Raw genomic sequence first — 26,138 nt, forward strand, 5'->3', positions numbered from 1 at the left:
CTTTGTGTCTGTCTCTCTGTCTCTCTCTCTGTCTCTCTGTCTCTCTGTCTCTCTGTCTCTCTGTCTCTCTCTCTCTCTCTCTCTCTCTCACACACACACACACACACACACACACACACACACACACACCCCACATTTCCCTTCCCCACTTTCCCTCTGCCCTTCCCCACCTCCAGTAGAATGTAAGCTCCCTGAAGGTGGAGGCTTTTCTGTTTTTGGCCTTAACACCAAATCAATGTCTTTCATGTAGTAGGAGTTTAATAACTTTTTGCTGTTGAAACTGAACAGTGCAAGGACAATTAGATTAGCCTACAATTAGATTCCTTAAAAAAAAAAGGTTCATTTTTTCCTCCTGTCACTAACCCCCCTCCGCCCTCCACACATTTATTAATTGTTTTAGAGGAAAGTAGAATGTAAACGGTTTTAGGACAAAATAGTTTCTATCTTTGTATTCCTAGCATATAGCAATGCTTTGAAAAAATGCTAATAAATATTTGTTAAACTGAAAAATAAAGCATACTGTTAACACAGGAAATGAGAGGTGGATATTGTGATTGTAGCCAACCACTCGGGTATTTTATTAAGACTCAAACGTAAGTAGAGAAAATCTATCTAAACTCCTAAAGACTTTAGAATTTTCCAGCCTAGGCAATATCAATTATAAGAGTAAAGTGTTGATTGTCTCAAATGCTTGGAATGGTCTATTTCAGTTATCTTAACTTTTTGGCTAATCGAGAATTAAATAGAAAAACCTTGTTGCCAACTGAAATACAGAAAATTTTTCTGAATTACATAGGGTTGCACTTCTATCATGAATGGTACACCTATTATGTGACACTTTTACTGATAACAAACCACTTTTCTTATGACAATCCTAAAATTTCTGTGCTATAAGTATTATTAGGTCCACTTGAGAGGTATTTTGGTACAAAGGTTAAATGGAATAATTGAAAGAGTATTGAGTAACTTGGGTTTGAATTTCCCCTCAGCAAGTCATAGCCTCTCAGTGTCTTAGTTTACTCATTTGTAAAACAGAGAAGAAAATACTTGGGCTCCAAATGTTAAAGGACTATTACAAATAAGTTATGATTAGGGATTGATGAGGAAGGCTCAGAATGATTAAATGGTACCAAATGGAAAAAGCAATGGATTTACAACTGAATCTGCCACTTGCTGAGTGAGTTGGGATAAATAATTTTCTATCTCTACACCTCAGTTTCCTCTCTGTAAAATGGTGATATCTGTAGTACCTACCCCATAGCTTCTTAAACTAGAAAGTGATATGTAAATATGGTGAATTACCATCATTCACAAAGTCTTGTGGCTATTAAGTGAGAAAGCTAGGCTCAAAATTAGGCCTTCTGACCCTACGGGCATTGTCCTTTCCATGTTTCACTGTTCTCCCTCCTTTAAACTTTCTTGATTGACTTTCCCTAGATTTCCCTTGATTGTCATTCCCTAGATTAATTGTCTTGGTAAAGTACTGTGGCTAGAGACACAGACAATATGGGAGAGTAGGCATTCTCTTAAAAATTTTTTTGGTCTTGTTTATTATGAAATCCCTGATGTAAATTTGTTTTTTCAAGATAAGATTATTCCTTCTTAAAGAGGATTGTAAAAATATTCTGGTTAAGTGAGGGTTCTATTCAGTTAGGTTCCAATTATTCAAAATTTTACTTTAATACAACAATAATCATCAGTGGGGAAGTTAGTAGGTTTTATGGTTTTTCATTGGAAAGAGGTGCAACCAAATGTAGGAAAAGATTAATTTTCTGCTTCAAGGGAAGAAAAATCTGTTTTCAAGTAGTTTGGACTACGATAAGCATCTCCTATAGCAAAGTTTTAACAAAACCCTCATTCCAAATTAGAATTTTCTGTCTTTTCAATGCTGCAACTGACAGGATAGTCCAAACATGTGTAGTACAGTGATGACAGCTCAAAAGTATAACAGTAAATTGTCAGTACCTACTACTTATCACACACAGAACTATTTGAAAGGAATGTAAATAGAGAAAATAGCTCAACCGTATCCAAATGTCTCAATTAGTTACTATTAAAAGGTTGTTTTTCTACCATCTATAGTGTTGCTATGTTTATAGCACATCAAAAGTAGAGGTTATAACCACTATAAAGAAACTTTAATCTTTATTTAGGATGAAGTAGAATGGGTATACCAAGAATAATTTTTTTTAAAAAGCACAGATCAGACATAAAGATATGCTTTTTAATACTGGCACCTGAATTTAATGGTATTGAATAAAAACTTAACAGTATTTGAAATATCTAATTACTTTTGTGGAAGGGTTGTAATAAAGACAAATAATCTGGATTTCCAGATGCTAGTGTTTCCAGCCCCTAAAAATTCAGAAACCATGTGGCTATACACAAAGCAACTTTGGCTTTCTTCAACATCCAATCTAAAAGACAAACCAAAGTTCTAGCAACAGAAAAAACTATTTTACAGCTAGTTCTTATAAATAATTCTAATCCTCTTTAGTGATACTGCATGCTTTTTAGGCAGTACCAAATCCTGCAAAGAATTCCCCTTTACTATATAGATAACAAATACTTTCCACATCAGAAGTTCATAACTTGCATAAAGTTAGATGGTTGCTAGTGAATCCCAGTAAAACAGCCATTTCACAGTCCGCTGCCATATCCATACAAACCACACGGCATTGAAAACACTTCATCAGCAGTATATAGTAGTTTATATTGGCCTCAATTCTTTTGAGACTTACAATTACTTTAATACCTACAGAGCAGGGAGATGATATGTGATCACAGTTTGGGGGACTTTAATTACCTTTGCTCTCTCCATACCTTGCCAAACAGGAGAAGCAAAAGAAACCCTACTGCATAATCACTTTGCACTTGGACCAAAGCATGTCATTGTGAGGTACACTTTTCTCATGATATGGTATAATTACATTATGAGGTTTGGGTCTGCCCAATATGCCAAAATTTTAGATGCAGAAAATATAAGAAGATAACTTTATAACACTGAGCTCACATATATAAGGTAGCATCATACAATTAGGCTCACACATATAGTGACTAATGCAATGCCCAAGAGATCATAGGCATGCACCAATTATATGCAAGGGTTATCAGGAACTGATCATTATCAGCAACCTTTTAAGTGTTTACTATGTGCCAGGTACTGTTCTAAGTGCTGAAGATACAAAGACAAGCAAAAGCACTGTCCCTGACCTCAAGGAGTTCACATTCTAATAGGGCAGTCAAGGAAACAATTATGTACAGAGAAGATATGTATAGGGGAAACCAGAGGTAACCTCACAGGGAAGGCACTAAAAATGAGGAAAAAAGGAGGCTTGAAAAAAGGTGGCAGTTATGTGGAGTAAGAGAAGGAAATGCATATCAGAGATGCTGTGAAGGTGATGGTGACTTAATGTGGTAAAAAATATTCTCAGACAAAAAAGTTTCAAGTTTGCAAAGTTATAAAATTGTATTTTTAAAATGAAGTATTTGGTACTTCTAGATCAGGTGATAAAAAAAAGGACTTAACATTTTCTCTGATTCCCACAACCTCTCAAAACTCTCCAAAACAGAAAATAAGCACTAAAAATAAAGGAACTTCAGGTATCTACATGGTCTAGGACATCCAGAATCCAAAAGAGGATTAAAAAAGCTCTTACAACAAAACTCACCCTCAAACCCCAGTCCCTTCTCTCTTCTTCTATTGCCATGAAGATCTTAGATCCAGGGTGTGAAAGTTTGCTTGGGTCATGACAGAAGACTGGCATCCACAACCCCATAGTACCAGCACTACAAAGCTCTGAACTGTTGGTGCTGGAGGGGACAAATCCATAATACTAGTGCAGTAGCTCTATGACCTGCTGGTTTCAACATATATAAAATTCTGGCACCAGCATGGCTGAGCTCTGAATTGTCAATGCCAGGGTGGTCAGTGCTTTGGGACTAACACAGCAGCTCTACGAACTGCTGACACCAGGTTAGAGAACTAAGGAACAGAGGAAATGGGATGGGACAGGATACCAGGACAGGACATCGTGTGTGTGTGTGTGTGTGTGTGTGTGTGTGTGTGTGTGTGTGTGTGTTCTGGGCAGCACTCTATTAAGCCTGAGGGAAAGGGCATATCATCCAGCTAGGGCAAGTGCTGAACACCACCCAAAAGTCACTTAGGGTAGGGTAGAGATCTTGGTGAGACAGAGGACTCTGTGGAACATGAGGAGAATATGGGTGCACAACATGCTGTTCCTGAATAGTTCAAAAGAGAAATGAGAATTATAAAGGCAGAACAGCAATAATAATGGATAGAACAGAAAAACTGGAATCTGTGATGGCAAGCTTCACCAAAGAAACAAAAGAGAAAACAATAAATTGGGAATGTAAATACACAGAAGTGAAAGACAATTTAGAAGAGAAGAAAAAACAACAACATTAAAAGATCATAAGCCTCAAAGAAGAATATGATAGGACAAAAATACTTAATACCACAATAGAAGGGAACTGCCCAAAACTTTTTGAACAAAACAAATGAAATACCAATTGAAATAATTCACAGATCACCTCCAGAAAAAATCTAAAGCTACAGACTCAAGGCATATTGGCATTAAACTGAACAATTCAATTGAGAAACAAGTTCTGTAAGTGATCAGGAGAAAAACCTTCAAATACAAAGGAAAGGAAATTAAAACAATGCAAAACTATTCTTTGTGTACCAAAAAAAAACCCCAAAACACCACAGAAGAGAATGAAGTAATTCCAAAAAATCAATGGAGCTCAGGATGCAGCCCAGGGTGATCTATCCTACAAAAATCTGAGCTTTTTGTTGTTCAGTCATTTTTCAGTCATTTCTAACTTTTCATGAGCCCATTTAGGTTTTCTTGGCAAAGATACTGGAGTGGTTTGCCATTTCCTTCTCCAGCTCATCCTACAGATGAGGAAACTGAAGCAATAGGGTTAAGTGACTTAGCCAGGGTCACACAGCTAGTGTCCAAAGCCAGATTTGAACTCAGGAAGATGAGCCTTCCTGACTCCAAGATCTGCACTCTATCTGCTGTGCCACCTACCTGCTCCAAAGCTTAAATTAAGCTTAACCATACATGAAAAAAAAAGGAGAGATTTGCTTCTCAAATACCCCAAACAACAGAAATATAGGAGGAGTAAGAAAATGCAGTACAACAGAAACAGAATGACAGCAGATAGACTAATAAGAAATGTCTTTCTAAATATACACAGAGACAGGGGTAAAGGCAGAAGTCTGGTGAAGCTAACAGGAGAGAGGCAGGCATGATGGTTTATGGACAAAACCTGGAAACACACTCCCTATAGGTCAATCAATGGTTTTAATTTTGTTTTGTGTTGTTTTCAGTGAGATTACATGACCACATGGGAGGGTACATGAAAGGTGGGGAAGGGTAAAAGGGATAGAGAGGAATGTACGCTGTGTCCAGGTCAAATAGAGTGCTAACAATGTGGAGAACTCTATGGTCTTAGAAAAAGAAGACCCTACAGGGCAGTGGATGCAGAGGTGGGAGAAAGCATTGAAAAGATAAAAGAAGGTATTCTGCTTTGGTGATAGGAGGGCATTCCATTGACAAATGCTCCTATGTATGAAGAGAGATAGTCTGTGAAGGAAGATGGAGACCTTGGGCTGAATGTGGTCTGGGGGATTTGGTACCTGAAAAGTCTACTCATCCTACCTCAAGGTAAGGAGAAGGAGGAACTCCTGTGGGCAATTGGGATCAGGGGTGTGGGAGAGAATGGACCAAGGATTTTGAGGCAAATGGGGAAAAAAGATAACCAAAGGAGGGTATATAGATGAGTGGTGGGCTGCATAATCAAGGATGTGGTGGGGGAGAGGCCCAACTATGGGACAGGGTCCTCTCTGACATCTGAAATAATTGGCATTGTTTTGGGAGTGGGGTACAATGGAAAACAGGGATCCATGGAGCAAGGTCTATAGGCCAATGGCAGAAACCACCTAGATGGGAGATGCCATACCTTGGAAGCCTGGATTACATAAGAAAGAAAGAGAAAAGAGAGAGACTAGGTAGTATAGGGGTCATGAATGAGTAATCAGAGAGGATGCATAATTAAGAGTCAGAGAAATCCTTTTTGGAAAGGGATGTAAAAAATGAAATTTCAAAAACTAATGAAAAGGACTACTTGAAGGGGAAGAGAGGAAGGAAAAATCTACTTAAATGAGAAAGAAAAAAGAAAACAGAATTACAAAACCAGATAAAAGCAGGAGAGATAGAGAAACTAATAAAACCCTAAAGGGAAAGGGGTAACAAATGAGAGAGGGTGGGATCGAGATGAGGGGCAGAGAGCCAATGGGAACAGGGCCATCTTAAAAAAGATTAAGGTTGAGGCAGCTAGGTGGTGCAGTGAGTAGAGCACCAGCCCTGGAGTCAGGAGTACCTGAGTTCAAATCTGGCCTCAGACACTTGACACATTTACTAGCTGTGTGACCTTGGGCAAGTAACTTAACTCCAATTGCCCTGCCTTCCCCCCTGCAAAAAAAAAAAGATTAAGGTAAAGTTATGTTTATAGTAGAAAAGGGGGGGAATCGCACTTTCAAAAAAAAAACAATATTAGAGACAGATGGAGAAAAATATAAATCCAACTCATTAAATTAGGTTGGATTAAACAATCTAATAAAATGAAAAAAAGTGACATAGGATAAGAAAACAAAACTCTACAACCTGTTACTTACCAGAAACATTTAAAAAAATATAGATATCCACAAAATAAAACTGAGAGGATGGAAAAGAATTTTTACTAAGCATGAAGTGAATCCAAAAAAGAAGGAGTTGTAATTATGCTATTTGAAGAAAGGCAAAACAGTGAAACAATAAAATGGGATAAGCTAGGAAACTATGTTATTCTAAAATGAATCAGACAACAAATCAATATTAGTAATAAACTTAGACACGCAAATGTACCCAAATTCATAAAGGAAATCTTATCTGAGCTACAAGAAGAGATAGACAGTAACACAATAATGACAGGAGACTCCAATATCCCTCTGTCTATTTTGGATAAATCTAACCAAAAGATAAAAAAAGGGAAAATATGGAACAAGATAAATTCCAAGAGAAAGAAGGGTTAAAAGACATATCTTCTAAATGGGATGTCAAGAGAACATACATATTTCTCAGCACCATATGAAACTTTTATAAAAATTGATCATGTACTAGGGAACAGAGATATGACAAACAAATGCAAAAAGCAGACTATAAAAGAAGCACCTGGTTCAAGTACCACAAACAAAAGACACACAACCAAATGAAGACTTAAATGAAATCCTAAATATAGAGTGTGTCAAAGAAGAAATCATTGAAAGAACTGACAACTGTTTAAAAGAAAATGATAGTGATGAAACAACATATGAAAATTTCTGTGATGCAACTAAGGCAGTCCTCAGGGGAAAAACCATATCCTTACAAACATACATTAACAAAGTAGAAAAAGAGAGGATTAATGAATTGAATATGCATTTTAATAAATTAGAAAGCCAACAAATAAATTGAAAATAAGCACAAAAGAGGAGATATTAAAGATTAGAAGAAAATAGATGAATTGGAAACAAAAGCTCCACAGAAATGATAAAACTAAAAGCTGATTCTTTGAAAAGACTTAGAATTGATAAACCGTTATCTAATCTGATTAAAAAGAAAAAATCATATCAATAAAATAGTAAATGAACTAGGGGAAATCATAAGAAGCCAAAAAGAGATAAAAAATATCAGAACATATTACACAAAGTTATAAATTAAAAAAATCAAGAACACAAAAGATATAGATGAATATGTTTGAAAATATAAATTATTCAACCTATTAGAAGACCAGATAGAGATCTTAAATAACCTAATTTCAGAAAAGGAAACAGATATAGGTGTAAAGAAATTACCACAGAAAAAATTCTGCTTTCTGATAAGGATTCACAGGAAGAATTCTGTCAAATGTTTAAAGAACAGTTAGTACCCATATTACTCTCACATTGCTCTCACAAATTAGTATCATAAATTACTCTCAAAAATTGAGAAAGACAGCAATCTACCAAAATATTTTTATGAGATAAATGTAATCCTAATGCTTAAACCAGGAACAGATAAAATGTAGAAAGAAAACTACAGGCCAACATCATTAATGAACATTGATTCAAAATTTTAAGCACTATCCTATCAAACAGACAATTTATCTAAGAAATCTTTCATTATGACCAAGTGAGATTTACATCAGGGATGCAATGATGGCTCAATATCATGAAAACAATCAATATGATAAATCAAATAAAAAACCAAAACATCCAAAACCATATGATTGGCTCAGTAGATACATAAAAACCTGCTGACAAAGTACCAACCTTTATACTAAAAACCCTATAAGTTATAGGCATAGAGGGACTTTATTTTAATATTATACAAAACTACCTAAAATTAAAAGCAAGTATCGTATACAGCAGGGTTACACTAGAACCTTTTCTAATAAATATGTAATGAAGCAAGGATGCTCACTCTCCCCATTGTTATTTGACATTGCTGTGGAAATGCTAGCAACAGCAGTGAGATAAGAAAAAGAAATTAAAGGCATAAAAATAGGTAAAGTGGAGATAAAAATTTCCTTTTTGTTAATTTGATGGTTTATCTGGAAAACCCTAGGGAATCATCAAATACATTAACTGAGACAATTAATAGCTTCAGCAAAGTTGCAGGCTATAAAATAAATACTCAAAAATCAACAGAATTTCTACATATCAACAAAACTCCAGAAGCAATCATAGAAACAGAAATTCCATTCCAAATATCTACAAAATATCTGTGGATCATCCTCCTAAAGCACATAAAAGCTTGCATGGATTAAATCACAAAATGTTCCTTAAAGAAATGAAGAACTTAAATAACTAGAAGAATATTCAATATTCATGCCTAGGTTGTGCCAATATAATAAAAATGACAATACCATGAGAATAAATTTACACTTTTAATGCCATGGCAATCAAGTTACCAAAGGATACTTTATAAAGCTTGATAAAATAATAACAAAATTCACTTGAAAAAACAAAAGATCTAGAATATCTTCAAGGGAAATGATGAAAAGAAGTAGGAGCAACAGGGAAATCACACTTCCAGACCTCAAATTATATCATAAAGCAGCAGTCATCAGCACTATCTGGCATTGGTTAAAAAAATAGAGAGATCAATGGAACAGAGTAGACAAGGGAGAATCACAAACAATAGAATCTAATAACCCAGTAGGTGATAAAGTGGAAAACAAATCACTTAGGAAAAAAATTCCTTATTTAATAATAACTGCTGGAAAAACTGGAAAGAAGGCTGGCAGAAATTAGGCTTAGACCAACACTTTACACCAGCTTCCACAATACATTATAGGTGGATATATGAATTTAATATTAAAGATCACTAACTGAAGCATTCATACTGGCATATTTAATCTCTAAAGATTAATCTACTTGCCAAAAATGGGGGATTCTTTTTTTGAGAAAAAAGCTTAAGGCATAAGGCTAATTGGACATAAAACCATTACCTACCACTCAAAAAAATTATCCTTTTGCTAAAGACAACTGGACCATTAAAATATGTGTGTGTGTTTCATAGATCTATCTCTGGAATATTCTACTAGATTTCTAAAAACCTGATCCAAAGAAATATTCATTCCCTGGTTGCAGATTTAAATGGATGAAACAGAAAGTTAACTTGTTACATTTGGAAATAGTGATAGAACTTTTTTTAAAAGGAACAAATGGATCACTTATTACTCAACTCCTGTAGCTAGTCTACAAAATGATAAATAATTTGAGATGCATTCTGAATATATTACCTATCAGTAGCACATAACCTACTACCTTGTAAAATGTGATTTGTTGCTAGGAAGTAGGAACTCTTTATTTGCAGGGGGTAATAGTGTGAGTAGCTTACTAAAAACAGTTATAATTTGTTCAGAGGATATTCTTTGCCTAGGCAGTTGCCTTCAAATCTAGGTTATCGTCCCCGTAAATCTCTACGTGCTATCAGTCATGCACTATCATAAAACTGGAGTCTATTTTATAGGATTCACAACAAACAGACCAGATGCTTAGTGGAACCCTGAAGTGTCCAAGACAATTGCCCAGGAGTTCCTAAAACAACAACACCCTCCCTTCATCACCACCCTTCCCCCAAGGGGGAAAAAACCCAACCCAGCTTAGTAATGAGTGATGGTTTACTTTTTGGGGGAGACATTTTGTTTTAAATAAAATCATTCAGTGAAGTGATCTTTAAAGCAAATTTGTAAGCAAAACCCAGACTTCATCAAAACACATCTTGTGGCAATAACAAGGTGGTGCCCTACTGAACCATAAGATATTTTGAAGTCTCTGAACTATCGTATCAGAATGAATTGTAGGTTTAAAGTCTGGTCCTAGAGCCACAAATGTGTTTTTCCCTATTTTTCCCTGAGATGTCCTCTATTCCCTCTTCCAGTTGGTTCACATTTATAAGTTAAATTTGGCACAATGCCAATCATCTATTCTTCCTAGATTTTCTTTCCATTTCTTTTGATAATTTCCTATTTCATGTACTATGTTTTATACTGTTAATCTTTCCCTTATGTCTGTGTTTTAGGCATGTGAAGTCATAGTATGGCTTCAGAAATCTCATCTGTGCTGTCTCTAATTACTGGGTCTTTCTTTTAAACTGTGGTTTTTAATCCTTTAAGAATGTTGGAATCCTTTCCTCTTGGGAAACAAATAATGGTAGGTACTATGTTAAAGTTACATAATATTGCACTGCAAGTCAAATTCAGATATATTTGCTTCTATAATACTAATATTTACTAAAAGCAAAAAAAAGGATGTAAGAATCAGATGGGAGCTCTGGTTTATTCTTCTGTTAACAGGCAATTATATTATTTCCATTTTATAAATAATAACAACATAGCTTGTATTTACAAAGTACTTTTACCACAATAATCCTATGGAAGTAACTGGTGTAAATGTTATTCTTTTCATTTCGAAAATGAGGAAAGAGAAGTTAAATGGTTTATACAGATAGTGAGAGATGGTAGTACTAAGTCTTGAATCCAAGTCTTCCACCTCTGTAACTAGTACTTTCTGTACAATACAAAAAGCAGAGAGGTTAAGTAGTTTTTCTAAGGGTACAAAGCCAGCAAATGTCATAAGAGGGCCTATAACCTAAGTTTCTTGCCACTTTCAACTTTAATTAATCAGTTAATAAACAACAAGCATTTATTAGGTGCCCGATCTGTACTAGGTAGTGTGCTGAACGAGACAGGTACAAAAATATGAGGGAAATAATCCCTGATATCAAGTATGTGTGCATTGTCTTCTCCTATAGACCATAAATTCCTAAAGTACATAGCATACAAGGATACTTTTGGGAGGAAGGATCTAGCAGCTCACAGGATCACAAAAGGCCTCATGTGAAAGGTGGCAATTGAGCGTTTTTATTTTTAATTACTGTTAAAATTTATTCTGAACTTAAAAAAAATAAAACAAGCACTTCCATAACATAGTAGAATAGAAAAAAAGATAATTGGACATGAAACTACAAATCTATTATGTACAACTTGCTATTCTTTTTAGATGTATAATAAAGTTATCATGTAACTTTCTTTTATTTTTCTTTCCTTCCTCCCCCAACCCCACCCTGGAAATGGCTACCCTCAGACACAAGTGTGTGTGTGTGTGTGTGTGTGTGTGTGTGTGTAAAACTATTCTATACATACTTCTATTTATCAGTTCTTTGTCTGGATGCAGATAGTATCTTCCTTCATAGGTCTTTTGTGGTTAATTTGGGTATATATAATAGTCAAAATGACTTGGTCTCTGAAAGTTGTTCTTAAAACAATACTGCTTTTACTATATACAATGTTCTCTTGGTTCTGCTCATTATGCTCTTCGTTATTTCATGCAAGTCTGTCCATGTTTTTCTAAGACCATCGAGCTCATCATTTCTTAAAGCATAGTAGTGTTCCATCACAATCATATACCATAACTCGTTCAGCCATTCCCCAGTTGATGAGGATCCCTGCAATTTCCAGTTCTTTGTTACCACAAAGAGAGCTTTTATAAACATTTTAAAATATATAAGTTCTTTTCCTTTTTCCATAATCATCTTTGGAAACAGTAGTGGTTTTCCTGGGGCAAAGGGATACTAGTTTAATAACTCTTTGGGCATAATTCCACATTGCTCTCCAAAATGGCTGGGCTAATTCGCAGCTCCACCAAAAGTGAATTACTGTCCCAATTTTTCCACTTCTCCTTCAACATTCATCACTTTCCCCTTAAATCATTTTAGCCAATCAGATAGGTGTAAAATGATATCTCAAAGTTGTTTTAATTTGCATTTCTCTAATCAATAATGATTTAGAGCATTTTTCCTATGATTATACATTGTTTTGATTTCTTCATTGGAAAACTGTCTGTTCATATCATTTGACCATTTATCAATTGGGGAATGACTTGTATTCTTATAGATGTTACAAAGTTCTTTATATATCTGAGATATCAGACCTTTATATGAGAAATTATCTATAAAAATTTTTCTCCAATTTTATGCTTACTGTCTGATCTTGGCTACATTTGTTTTATTTGTATAAAACCTTTTAAATTTAATGTAATCAAAATTATCCATTTTACATCTCACCTGCTCTTCATCTCTTGTTATTCATAAATTGTTCACCTTTCCATAAGTCTGATAAGTAATATGTCCTATGTTCTTCAGATTTTCTTGTAATCTTTTTATAGCTAAATGGTGTAAGATATTGATCTACACCCAATTTCTGCCAGACTACTTTCTAGCTTTCCCAGCAATTTTTACCAAATAATGAATTCTTATCCCCAAAACTTGAAGGAGATGAGGCTTCTAAGAGGTAGAGATGAGGAAAGAGTGCATTCTAATGCAAAAGTACAAGGATGGGAAAAGGAGTACATTTCCCATCCAGCAGCATGCTTTTGAATTTCTCCATCATGCCTTAGAAACTTCTTCTTCCTAGAATATCACTTTAGCCCTGGAATTCCTACCTCAGAAAGACCCTCTGCTCCTGGGCATGGGCCCTCCTTCTGACTGAATAACACCTCACAGAACCTCCATTTAAATAGAATGCCCAGGCCAGCTATTTCTTCATTTTGCGCCAGGCTGCATTCCTTTGGATTTTTCCTTCAAGCCCTTATATCAGGTACCTTCTCCCTCGTCTCCCCTTTCTGGCTTTCTTTTACATGTTGGCTTCCCTATTAGAATATAAGGCCTTTGAGGGCAAGCACAGTCTTTATTTTTGCTTGTATTTGAATTCCCAGAGATTAGCAAAGTGTCTAGAACATAGTAAGCACTTAATAAATACTTGTTGATTGATTGACTCTGGGCAACAGTAAGAAGGACACTATGGCTGGACCACAGGAACATGAAGAGACATAATATGTAGCAATACCGAAAAGACAGATTGGGGCCAGGATATAAAGGGCTTTAAATGCCAAAGAGAGTTCATATTTAGTCCTAGTAATAAAAAAATAAATCCACTAGAATTTACTGAGCATGAGGGTGACAGGGTTATACTTATGCTTTAGGAAATTATTCTGACAGTTATATGGAGGATGAAATAGCATAAGGTGAGACTTGAGGCAGGGAGACAAAACAGAAGGATAATGCAGGGAAAAAGTGATGTGGTATGAATGAGGTCACTGTAAGAGCAGAGAGAAAGGTATAGGTACAAGATATGTTTTAAAGGTAGAAACAAACAAGGCAACTGATTGGACGTATGGGGTGAATGCTAGGGAAGAATCAAGGATGACACCAAGATTGAGAACACGTGTGACTGGGAAGATGGTAGTACCCTCATCTGAAACCAAGAAGTTTGGGAAGAGGGTAGATTTCAAAGGAAAGATAAAAAACTTTGTTTTGGACATGTTGAGTTTGAAATGCCTACTGGAGATCTAGTTTGAAATATCTAATAAGAAGTTGGTCAAGCATGACTCATATTTAGGAAAGAGACAGGACTGCAAATAGAGATCTGAGAGTGTTTTGCATAGAAGTCAAAATTAAACCCACAGGAGATGAATAATAAAAACAACAGCATTTAATATCTAAATCGTGCTTTAAAAAGGGGTGCAAAGTATTTTACAAACCTTATCTCATTAGATCCTCACAATGACCTTGGGAGGTAAGTACTATTACTATCCTCATTTTATAGATGAGGAAGCTAAGGCTGAAGAAACAGGTTAAATGATATGCTCCTAGTGAAAAAAGTAGTGACAGGATGTGAACTCAGAGCTTCCTTACTCTAAGTCTAGAGCTCTATCCACCAAGCCATTTAAGTCACCAAGTGAGAAGGTATTGAAGGAGAAGAGAAGGGGACCCAAGGAGAGCCTTGGGTTACCCTTCAGTGAAGAGGCATGACATAACAAGTGATGATCCAGCAAAGCAAGCTGAGTTATGGCATAAAAAAGAGAGGAAAACTAAGAGAGAAAAGTGTCATCAAACCAAATAAAACAAAAACTCTGAGAGAAATATATCCAGAGGGAAAAGCTGGTCAACAGTGTTGAATGAAGCAGATTGGTCAAGAAGCATGAAGCCAAGAAAACACCATTAGATTTGGCAACTTTGGAGAGAGCCATTTCACTTGAGTGAGTCCAGAAGCTAAACTGCAGAACACTAAGGAGTAACTGAAATGAGTGGAAGCAAACGCAATGAGTACCAGTAGCTTTTCTAGGAATTTGGCTAAGAAAATGAGGAGAGATATACTAGAGAAGATGGCAGAATGAAGGTTTTTTATTTTTTTTTCTTAGGATATGAGAGACTTGGGCATGTTTGTAGGCAGAAGGAAAGGAACAAATAGGGAGAAACTAAAGATCAGAGGGATATGATTTTAGGAGCAATCTGCAGAAGACTGAAGAGGATGGGATCAAGGGTACACAAAAAGGAGTTAGATTCAACATCCAAAACTGGAGAAAAGGAGAGGTTTGGGGATGGGGTGGAGGTTAATGCCAAGATTTTGTGAGGTGCAGAGAAGAGGAGAAAAAGAGGCTTCCAGCAGATGGAATCCATTTTCTCAGAAAGGCATGGGGCAGGTTCCTTAGCTAAGACAGGAGGGTAGAGGTGGGGAATAGGTGGAGAATACAGTGTAGAAGACTCTAAGAGAGAAGAGAAAGTTTTTAAATTGCTGCAGAGGGGAGTGGGATAGAGATTCAATTAGGGATAAGTAAAAGTTCTTTCTTGCTCTGCAATAAGAACCCAATTGAAATCAGACAACATAATTCTGTAGTGGAACCCAGTCATTTTTATTTTGTGACTTCCTCTAGTTCTACTCAGCAACAGGAGAGAGCCATATGACATCTAAATAACAAATAACCTCAAATAACTGTTTGAGATAACAGTAAGTTGAATACTATTTGGCAGCATCATAGTATTAAAATAGTATTGTACAAGGAAAGAACACTTGGGAGAAATCAATGGTCACAATCTATAATCCATGCTCAATCCCTCATTTCACAAAGCCAGAGTAATTAATTTACTTATTTTTGCCTCTGTGTCTACATATATTAAAAAGAAAACGTTTTCTGCCATAAACATGTTTACAAAAAAGTTTTAAGGAGGTACTGTATAAAACATAAATATTTAATAATTTTAAGTTAATTCACACAGGACTCACTAAGAACCAGAATCAAAGAACTTTATGAATTTATAGGTTATCTACATCAACTCTCTCATCTTACAAAGATGAAACCCAGGGAGGTTAATATGACTTATCCAAAGTTCCAAAGTGAGCAGAATAAGAATTTGGTCTGTTTAGTCTTAGCCTGGTGTTCTATCTAATATAATATTTTGCCATACTAAATAAGCAAATTTTCCTGTTCTTAGATTGCCCATTTCCTAAGTAACAATAGTTCAAAGTTATACTACTTAAAAACGCCTGTAATGATTTTTGAAGAGTTTTTCATGGCATTTAGCATTGTCTACACTAACAAGAGAGAGAAGGTAGAGGAGGCTCTTTGATTCTTACTTTTTTTCTGTTTTCTCTGCCAAGAAGAATGATCTTTGGGCTGGAAAGGACAAAACAAAAATGATTAACAGGTAGTAGAATACCCTAGACAAGTAAGGAGACAATAAGAGATCACTAAATTATCCTTGAATTTAAGCCAGTTGGCCCAGATGAACTACATCATTGGGTACAGATGGTTAATCCACTTTCAATGATATTTTGAAACAGGAGAAAATAGACAGGCTTGGAGAAGAGTAAATTTTCAAAAAAAGAGAAGAGAATAGTTTATAAACTTGAGGGCAGTAAGTTGACTGTAATTCCTGGGGAAGTTCCAGAACAAATTATTAAAAACATAGTTAATGGGCATCCAGAAAAGAAACTACTGATGACAAAAAGCTAGCATGGTCTCATGAATAACAAGCCATGCTAGACTAATCTTATTTCTTTTTTTGATGGGGCTACCAAATTGGTATGTCATGCAGATATTGTAGATACAGCTTACCTAGATTTTAACAAAGTATTTTATAAAGTTTCTAATAATACTATTCAATTCAGAACTAGCTGATTGGTCAGATTCAAAATAGTTATTAATGGTTCAATGTCAACATGGCAGGAGGTCTACAGTGTAGTGCTCCAGGAGTCTGTGTTGGGCTCTGTGATATTTACCATATTAATCAGTGTTATAGCATGTTTTTCAAATTTGCAGATGACATAAAGCTGGATTGTTAACTAACATGCTCTATGAGAGGATCAGAATCCCAAAACAGCTTGATGAGCTAGATCACTGGGCTGATTCTAATAATATAAAATTCAAAAAGGATAAATGTAAGGTCTTATACTTGGGTTCAAAACATCAACTTCACAGGCAAAAGATGAGGGAGGCAAAGTTGGATGTCAGGTTTTCAGAAAAATACCTGAGTATTCTAGTGCCTATAAATGAAATATGAGTCAGAAGTGTGATGTGGCAGCCAAAAAAAAGGCATTTTTTTTGTCTGTTTAGAGGAACAGCTTCCAAGAATAAAGAGATGATAGACCCATTATGCTTTGTAAAGGTCAGACTACATCTGGAATATCACTGTGTTCAATTATGGGCACCAAATTTAAGCTAGAATATCTAAAGGAGGATGAGCAAGATGTTGAAGGGCTTTGAGTCAATGCCATATGAGGACTGGTTGAAGAAATGGAGATGTTTCCCTAGAATATTTGGGGAAGACTTAAGGGAGTATGACAGCTGTGTTTAGTTAAGAATTTGAAAGGTCTGTTATGTGGAAGAGGGATTAGACCTCTGGTTGGCCTTAGAGGACAGAAGTGGGAACAAAGGATGTAAGTTGCAAAGAGCCAGATTTTAGGCTTGATATCTTGAAAAAACTTCCTAATAATGAGAGGTATCCCAAAGTGGAATGGGCTGCCTTTGGAGGCAGTGAGTATCAGATCACATTAAGGTCCACAAGCAGAAGCCAACATGACATTTATTGGGTATGTTATAGTGGGAATGATTCCTTTTTGAGCATGGGTTAGATTAAATGGTAGCTCTCAATCAATCAATAATCACTGGGGATACAAAAAGAAGGTAAACTATAGTCCTGGCCCTCAAGGAGCTCGCAGTCTAAAGGGGGGCGGGGAATAAACAAACAAATATATACAAACAAGCTATATACACAATAAATAGGAAATAATTAAAAGAGGGAAGGCACTAGTATTAAGAGGGGTTGGGAAAGGCTTTCTGTAAAAGATCAGATTTTAGTTTGGACTACAAGGAAGCCAGGAAAGTCAGTAGGTGGAAAACATTCCAAGTGTGGGGGACAGCCAGAGAAAATGCCTGGAGCTGAGAGATGGAGTTTCTTGTTTGTAGCGTAGCAAGGAGGTCACTAAATCAAAAAGTACATGATGTGGTGTAAATTGCAAGAAGATTGTAAGGCTAAGGGTGAGGCTAGGCTATGAAGGAATTTGAATGCGAAAGAGAGGATTTTGCATGTGATCCTGGAGGCCATAGGTAGCCACTAGAGTTTACTGAATAGGGGGATGACATGGTCAGACTTGTGCTTCAAGAAAATCCCTTCGGCAGCTGAATGAAGGATGGATTAGAGTAGGGAGAGACTTGAGGTGGGCAGATCCACCAGCAGGCTACTGCAATAGTCCAGATATGAAATGATGAGGGTCTGCCCTCATCTGCTGGCAGTATCAAAGAACAAAAAGGGACATATTTGAAGGATGTTGGAAAGATGAAATAGACAGGCCTTGGCAACAGATTGAATATATAGAGTGAGAGGCAGTGAGACGTGGGGCTGTGGAACCCTAGCTGTGAACTCCAGGGACTGGAAGCAGGGTGTTGCCTTCTACAGTAAAAGAGAAGAGGGGCAGGGGAGAAGGTTTAAGGGAAAAGTGGAGCTCAATTTTGAACATGTTAAGTTTAAGATGTCTACTGGACATCCAGTTAAAGATGTCTGAAAGACAGTTTGAGATGTGAGATTGGAGGTCAGTGGAGAGACTTGAGAGGCATCAGCATAGAGAAGGTAACTAAATACATGGAAGCTGATGTGATCACCAGGAGAAGTAGGAGGAGGAAGAGAAGAAGCCCCATGAGACTCCTATAGTAAGAGGGTGTGACCTGGATAAAGATTTAGCAAAGGAACCTAAGAAGGAGTGGTCAAATAGGTAGGAGGAGAACCAGGAGAGAGTGGTGTTTTGAAAACCTAGAGAAAGAAAGAGTATCAAGGAGAAGAAGATGATCAATAGGTCAAAGGCTACAGAGAAGACAGGAAGAATAAGGGTTGAGAAAAAGCCATTGGATTTGGCAATGAAGAGATCATTGGTAACTTTGGACAGAGCAGTTTCAGTGGAATGCTAAGCCTGGAAGTCAGATTGTAAAAGGAGTTAAAAAGTGAGAGCAGTAGAGGCATCTATTGTAGATAGAGGAATTTAGCCATGAAGGGCAGAAAAGATGTAGGATGACAGCCAGCAGGGATGGACGGATCAAGTGAGAGTTTTTTGAGGAGGGAGACATAGGCATGTTTGTAACAGTTGGGAGGAAGCCAGCAGATAGGGCGGGATTGAAGAAAAGTGACAGAGGGGATGAGAGAGGGGGCAATCTGTTGGAGGAGACAGGATGAATAGCTTCTAAGGTTCCTTCCAAATCCAGAATTCTCTGATTCTATGATTGATTTATTTTATCAGAGAGCGGTGTGTTCTTTATGCCTGACAGATATTGTTGCAGTTATCTTTGTTTCATTCAGAAAAAAAAGCTATGGAAATATAACTGTGAAGGACTTTCTATATGTCATGTTGTTTTGGAAATTAAGTATTAATCATTAAAATTGTTCCTCTTTAGAATAATAAATGAAGCTTCTGATTATTATCTTTTTTAACTGTTCTGATTCCAAGGTAACCTTTATTTCAAATCCTTTACTTGGGTTAAACCACAAGTACCTTCTGAATGGATTTGGTGTTCAAGTTTGGTGATGGACAGAAAGAGGATAGTTTTTAAAAGATAAAGGATGGGTGAAAATAATTTTCTTACTCTACTACCTTACTCATTTTGATACTAGAACCCTATGTTTTGAAAACTGGCAATCATGCTAAACGTGTGCTCACTAATGCAATATTTATGCTTTCATAGAAGTCAGGAAAAAGAGGAACCATGCCAAATATTTACTCTTTTAAAAAGACTATTGTGCCTCACTATGCCCTGCTCTTTATTTTGAGCCCAGTTTCCCATCTATAACTTTGTCTTACTTGCAATACAATAAAATTCCAGCCTTTATGACAGAAGAGATGATTTTTTGATCAATAGAAGCCAGCAGCCAAGGCATTTGTGGTTTTTCTCTGGAAAGCATTTGCAGCCACAGGCTCAAAGGAGGAAGAAAGGGAGAGGGATTAACTCTCTTCAAGGAAGGTCAAAAACATAATTTAAAAGTGAAGCAAGAGGAGCAGCTGTGTCTGTCAGCCCAATCAAGATTACCAGCTGGAGAATTTACCAGCAATATGAAAACAATATACACCAGATGTCAAACGATGCAACTGTGAGCAAAACATCTTTGGGCATGATGTTGCACTGTTAGCTCTCTTTACTAGCCAGATTTCATGTTAAATATTAAAGAGTCTTCTCGAGGCCACCACCAGCTGGGAATAACAAGAACACTTCCTCACGAGGGACTTTATAAATATTACTGTACACAACACAATTGGCTTTAATGCTGCATTCAATGCCATAAATTTTTGCTTGTCTAAAGGTTATTTTGAGTCTGGATTCAACACATAAGGAGTGATAGAAGCTTCAGTGTTATACAATTGAGATATATTTCCTTCAAAGCTCTTAGATATATTCTGCTTGGGTCACTGAATTTTAAAAAGAAAGGTTTTTTAAAATTACTTAGAGGGGTTTTAACATGAGAAAAAAAAAACAGAGCTGAAGAATTATACTTTTTTTCAGTTAACTCCAAGAAAGCAAACTATTGATCTATTAAATTACAGATTCCTTGAGGACAAACTTGTATTTGCCACTATGCCCAGCACACTGACCTGAGTAAAAGCTCAATATCTGACTTTTAAATATTAAAGACCATAGCTCATTTGTGTGCAACACTCAAAGTGTTAGGAAGCTAAGATGGCTATCCTGTTATGGTATCTGTTATTAATGTGAAGAATCCATTTTTTGAAAATTCTCATGTGAATTATAATTTCTTTATTCCTGATTTCTAAGTTCAGAACTTATATTTGACCACCAGAGAGTTTAGATTTCCATTCATCAGGAAACAAAGTAATTTTTAGTTTACCTACTAAAAGAAAACCAAAAACCCAACCCAAATAAGTAACTACTAATGGGAAGAAGTGCTCTGTTTGGTGAGGGTAGAACAAAGGAGTGGGGGTCTCAATTTTTTAAAAAATAAATGTACTGACTCTTTGAGATAAGCCTACCAGAACTTAAACATCTATAAGCTCTGATCTCTCAGGAATGCTGCTAGCTAATCATAAAAAAAATCAAAATAAGCATTTTCTAATCATGAATATCCAGTTCATGATGTCTTTAGATACTTACTGTGACAGTTTTATTTGATCAGAATTTGCTTTCTGAGCCTGTTTGAACAATTTCAAAATATAAGAAAGGATTTAAAAATTAAAAACCCAACTGATCCACTTCAGTGATTCTTAGTTGAAGTGTTGTAACACACAGGAATATCACACAACACAATCAGTTATATCTCAAATGTCTACAGACACAGAGAAACAGGAAAATTAAGATGAAGTGATAAGGAGTGAAACAACCCTAACCAGGAGAACAATATACACAGAAAGTTAAAAAATGCAAATAAAAAAAATAAAAGGTGAATTCTAAGTAACCAAAAAACTACTAAAAATAAAAGAGAAAAGGTAACAAATATCTTTCATCACAGCAGAGCAGTGGGAGATGACTAATGCGGACTATTATATATGCTACCAGATGTAATCTCAATATTAAATATTTTTACTGGTTTTTTTGTCACAAGGCAGTGTCCAATATGGAGAGAATGAGTGGGAAATAACTATGAGGCAAAACCAAAAGATATTAATAAAAAACATTTTTAAAAAAGCTTGTAATTTAATACAAACATTTGTAACATGAAGTTTAGAGGTTAAGGGAAAAGAAACCTTGAGAGTATAACACATCCTATTTGTAAAGTCTGAAAGGAAAGAAACGTGATATCAAAGAAGAAGCTCTACCCTATCTATGCTTAAGCAAACAGATGTTAAGAGTGGCCTTAGCAAAAGAGGGCCAGGCCTGCAAACCTCCCTCAGGTGTTTCTTTGATATCTTGTGCTGTTCATCATTGCTCTTCTATAGTCCTACTCCATAAGTAGTGCCAAAGGGAAGCACAGAAGGAATAGCCTTGAATCAGGTCAGCTTGTTACAACATTTTAATGGTTCTAGATTTTGCAGGTTACAAAGCAATTTCTATGGCTCACCTTGGCTTTGCCATCCTGGGCTGACATATATCCAACACACATGCTCTCGGTTGTATGACTCCATAGAAACTCCACTACCATAGGGAAAAAAAAACCACAAATAAATGCATTCAGAATAAGTATAGAAAATAAATCTTTGCATCTTAATAGAAGAGTTAAAAATAAATCTTTGCATTTTAATAGAAGAGTTAAAGATAACATTTCCATAACTATTAATGCTCAATACTTTCCATTTGCTCCTTGGTTTGAACTAAACTGTGCATAAATGTCAAGAATGATTTAATACTTGAACCTATGTAATACCATTTATTGTGGAATGAAAATTGAAATTCTTCCTTGTCAAAATTTATGATTTTTGCATATAAGAAATAAAAGCTCTTCTGTTAACAACCTGCAGTATTTTTGTAAAGTCCTGTAAATATACAAATTGAGTGAATGTAATGTTCTATAATATGGTTGCTTTTAAAAATAATTTTTGTGAGTACAGTAACACACTAAAGTGTGTTTTTTCCAAGGTAAACCAACAAGCCTTTAAAGAAAATGTCTCTACACCTGTCTTTTAAAAAATGTCAGAAGTCTATGATGATCAAAATGCATTACTCAACAATGAAGCCTATGAATACTTGGCCATCAGTCTGTTTATATCTATCAGCCAATTAAGCCTGAAGACAAGTATTTGAATTCAGACACAACTTTAGGATCAGTGATCCTAAGATTTTGAAGCCTTTGCCAGACATCTGTGGAAGAAAAAAACCAGAAGGGGAAAAAAAAGAGTTCTCTTTAGCTATGTGGCTTACTCCCTCATAATTAATTAATCACCCAATCTGCCAATCTGCTCAGCAGACTCTCAACTGAAGGCTATAAGAAAACACCATCACGCAAGTCAAGCAAGCAAGTTTTTACAGATGGTTTTTCTTCTATAAACAAAGTCTGGGATATTCTAAATCTCCTAACAGTCAATGGACTCAACAAGTCTTACTGAATTTCCCTCTCCATCATGACAATATACTTGTATTTGCATACAAAACTGATATTTCTTCAAATCCACTTTCATCCTTGTCTCCAAGTAAAAATTGATAATCATTACATGTGAATTCTATCAAATATTTAAAGAACAATTAATTCCCATACTTTATAGACTATTTGGGAAAATAGGCAAAGAAGGAGTCCTACTAAATTCTTTTTATGACACAAATATGGTACTAATACCTAAACCAGGAAGAGTTAAAACAGAGAAAGAAAATTATAGACCAATTTCCCTAATGAATATTGATGCAAAAATTTTAAATAAAATATTATCAAAAAGATTGCAGCAACTTATTAGGAGAATAATAATTACAACCAGGTAAGATTTATTCCAGGAATGCAAGGCTGGTTCAATATTAGGAAAACTATCAGCATAATTGATCATATCAATAACAAAACTAGCAGAAACCATATGACTATCTCAATAGATACAGAAAAAGCTTTTGACAAAATACAACACCCATTCCTATTAAAAACACTAGAAAGCAAAGGAATAAATGGAATCTTCCTTAAAATTATAAATAACATCTACCTAAAACCATCAGCAAGCATTATATGTAATGGGGATAAGCTAGATGCATTCCCAGTAAGATCTGGGGTAAAACAAGGATGTCCAGTATCAACCCTATTATTCAATTTGGTACTAGAAATGTTAGCTTTAGCATTAAGAGAGGAAAAAGAAGTCGAAGGAATTAGAATAGGCAAAGAAGAAACTAAATTATCACTTTTTGCAGATGATATGATGATGTACTTAAATAAACAACTTTAGCAAAGTTGCAGGATATAAAATAAACCCACATAAATCCTCGGCATTCTTATATATTACTAACAAAGCCCAACAGCAAGCTATAGAAAGAGAAATTCCATTTAAAATTAGTGTAGACACTATAAAATATTTGGGAGTCTACCTGCCAAGACAAACCCAGGGCCTACATGAACACAATTACGAAATACTTCTCACACAAATAAAGTCAGATATGATTAAATGGAAAAACATCAGTTGCTCGTGGTTTGAGCTAATATAATAAAAATGACAATTTTACCTAAATTAATTTACTTATTCAGTGCCATACCAACCAAACTACCAAAAAATTATTTTACAGAGCTGGATAAAATAATAACAAAATTCATCTGGAAGAACAAAAAGGCTGGAATATCCAGGGAATTAATGAAAAGAAATGCTAGGGAAGGTGGCCTAGCCATAAATCTACTCTTTAATAAATCCAAAGAATCCAGCTTCTGGGCTAAGAATTGACTATTTCACAAAAACTGCTGGGAAAATTGGAAAACAGTATGGCAGAACCTGGGCATAGATTCATATATTACACCATATACCAAAATAAAGTCAAAATGGGTACATTATTTAGGAATAAAGGTTGATGCTATAAGCAATTTGGGAGAGCAAGGAATAGTTTACCTGTCAGATTTATGGGAAAGGGAAAAATTCATGACCCAACAAGAGATAGAGAGCATTATAGAATGCAAAATGGATAATTCTGATTATGCTAAACTGAAAAGTTTTTGTATAAACAAAGCCAATGCAACAAAGATTAGGAGGGAAGCAGAAAACTGGGAAAAAATCTTTACAACCAGTGTCTCTGATAAAGGTCTCATATCTAAAATACACAGGGAATTGAGCCAAATTTATAGGAATACAAGTCATTCCCCAAATAAGAAATGGTCAAAGGATATGAGCAGGCAGTTTTTAGAGGAAGAAATTAAAGACATATATATAAATATACACACACACACACACACACACACACACGTATAGGCATATGAAAAAATGCTCTGAAACACTATTGATTAGAGAAATGCAAATCAAAACAACTCTTAGGTACCACATATCTCCTGTCAGGTTGGCTAACATGACAAAACAGGAAAATGATAAATGCTAGAGAGGATGTGGGAAAATTGGAACATTAATACATTGTTGGTGGAGTTGTGAACAGATCCAGCCATTTGGGAGAGCAATTTGGAACTATGCCCAAAGGGCTATAAAAATGTTCATACCCTTTGACCCAGCAATATCACTCCTAGGGCTATATCCCAAAGAGATCATACAAGTGGGAAAGGGATCTGTGTGTACAAAAATATTTATAGCAGCTCTTTCTGTGGTGGCAAAGAATTGGAAATCAAGGGGATGCCCATCAATTTGGGAAGGGCTGAACAAGCTGTGGTATATGAAATTAATGGAATACTATTGTGCCATAAGAAATGGGGAAGATACGGACTTCATGATAACCTGGAAAGACCTACATGATTTGATACTGAGTAAGAGGAGCAGAACCAGGAGAACATTATACACAACCACAGACATATTGATTCTGTGATGACTAGCCTTGATAGACTTGGCTCTCCTCAGCAATACAAGGCTCAAAGACAGCTCCAAAGGAGACTCATGATGGAAAAAGCTAGCTACATCCAGAGAAAGAACTGTCGAGTCTGAATGCAGATTGAGGCACACTATTTGCTCTCTCTCTCTCTCTCTCTCTCTCTCTCTCTCTCTCTCTCTCTTTCTCTCCCCCTCTCTCTCTTTGGTTTCGTTTCTTCTCTCTTATGATTCATTCCATTGGTCATAATTCTTCTTTGCAACTTGACTGTTGTGTAAATAAGTTTAATGTGAATGTTTACATAGAATCTATATGGGATTACATGCTGTCTTGAAGGGAGGGGAGAGAGGAGGGAAGGGAAGAAAATTTGAAACTCAAGAACATGTAAAACTAAGTGTAAACTAAAAATAAAAAATCTAATTAAAAAAAGGAAAAATGATAATCATTGATAAGTAAGCTTAGAAAAATAAAAAAGGAAGAAAAGAAAAAATTATTTTTTTGCTTTGCATAAAATCCATAAGATCCTTCAAAATAGCAAACTACCTTGCTAATTTAAAATGCAAGCCAATTTGCAAAAATGAAATTACTCAAACGTCTTCAAGGACTACCTTTAACCCATAAAGGGAGTTACACATGTAAAGGAATGCTCCTTTTAGTAGTAACGACTCCATTATAATAATCTTAACAAAACAAGTAATTCAACCTAAATAAAATCTGAATTATGAAATGTTTTCAAAGAAACATAATTGTATTACTTTTAGAATAGACAGCAAATCAAATAAAGTGAACAAATTGTTTTTAAGTAGAAGTCTTTCAGGAACTTTCTTTAATAAGGGAATAACTAGCAAATTAT

At 35.6% G+C, this 26,138-nt stretch overlaps 1 protein-coding gene across 2 annotated transcripts in view; it reads right to left on the reverse strand.

Annotated features, from left to right (window-relative positions):
* Positions 1 to 26,138, reverse strand: part of TASP1 (taspase 1) — a 286,585-nt gene that overhangs the window by 15,707 nt on the left and 244,740 nt on the right. The window contains exon 12 of one of the 2 annotated variants that reach the window (XM_036748085.1): positions 21,927 to 22,000. The exons of the other annotated variant lie outside the window; for it this stretch is intronic. Coding sequence (XP_036603980.1) covers positions 21,927 to 22,000 — 74 coding nt within the window. The remainder of the gene's footprint in view (positions 1 to 21,926; positions 22,001 to 26,138) is intronic. 2 annotated transcript variants of the gene reach the window in all.

The sequence above is a fragment of the Trichosurus vulpecula genome, chromosome 3, assembly GCF_011100635.1.
Source record: "Trichosurus vulpecula isolate mTriVul1 chromosome 3, mTriVul1.pri, whole genome shotgun sequence".
NCBI classification, from domain to species: domain Eukaryota; kingdom Metazoa; phylum Chordata; class Mammalia; order Diprotodontia; family Phalangeridae; genus Trichosurus; species Trichosurus vulpecula.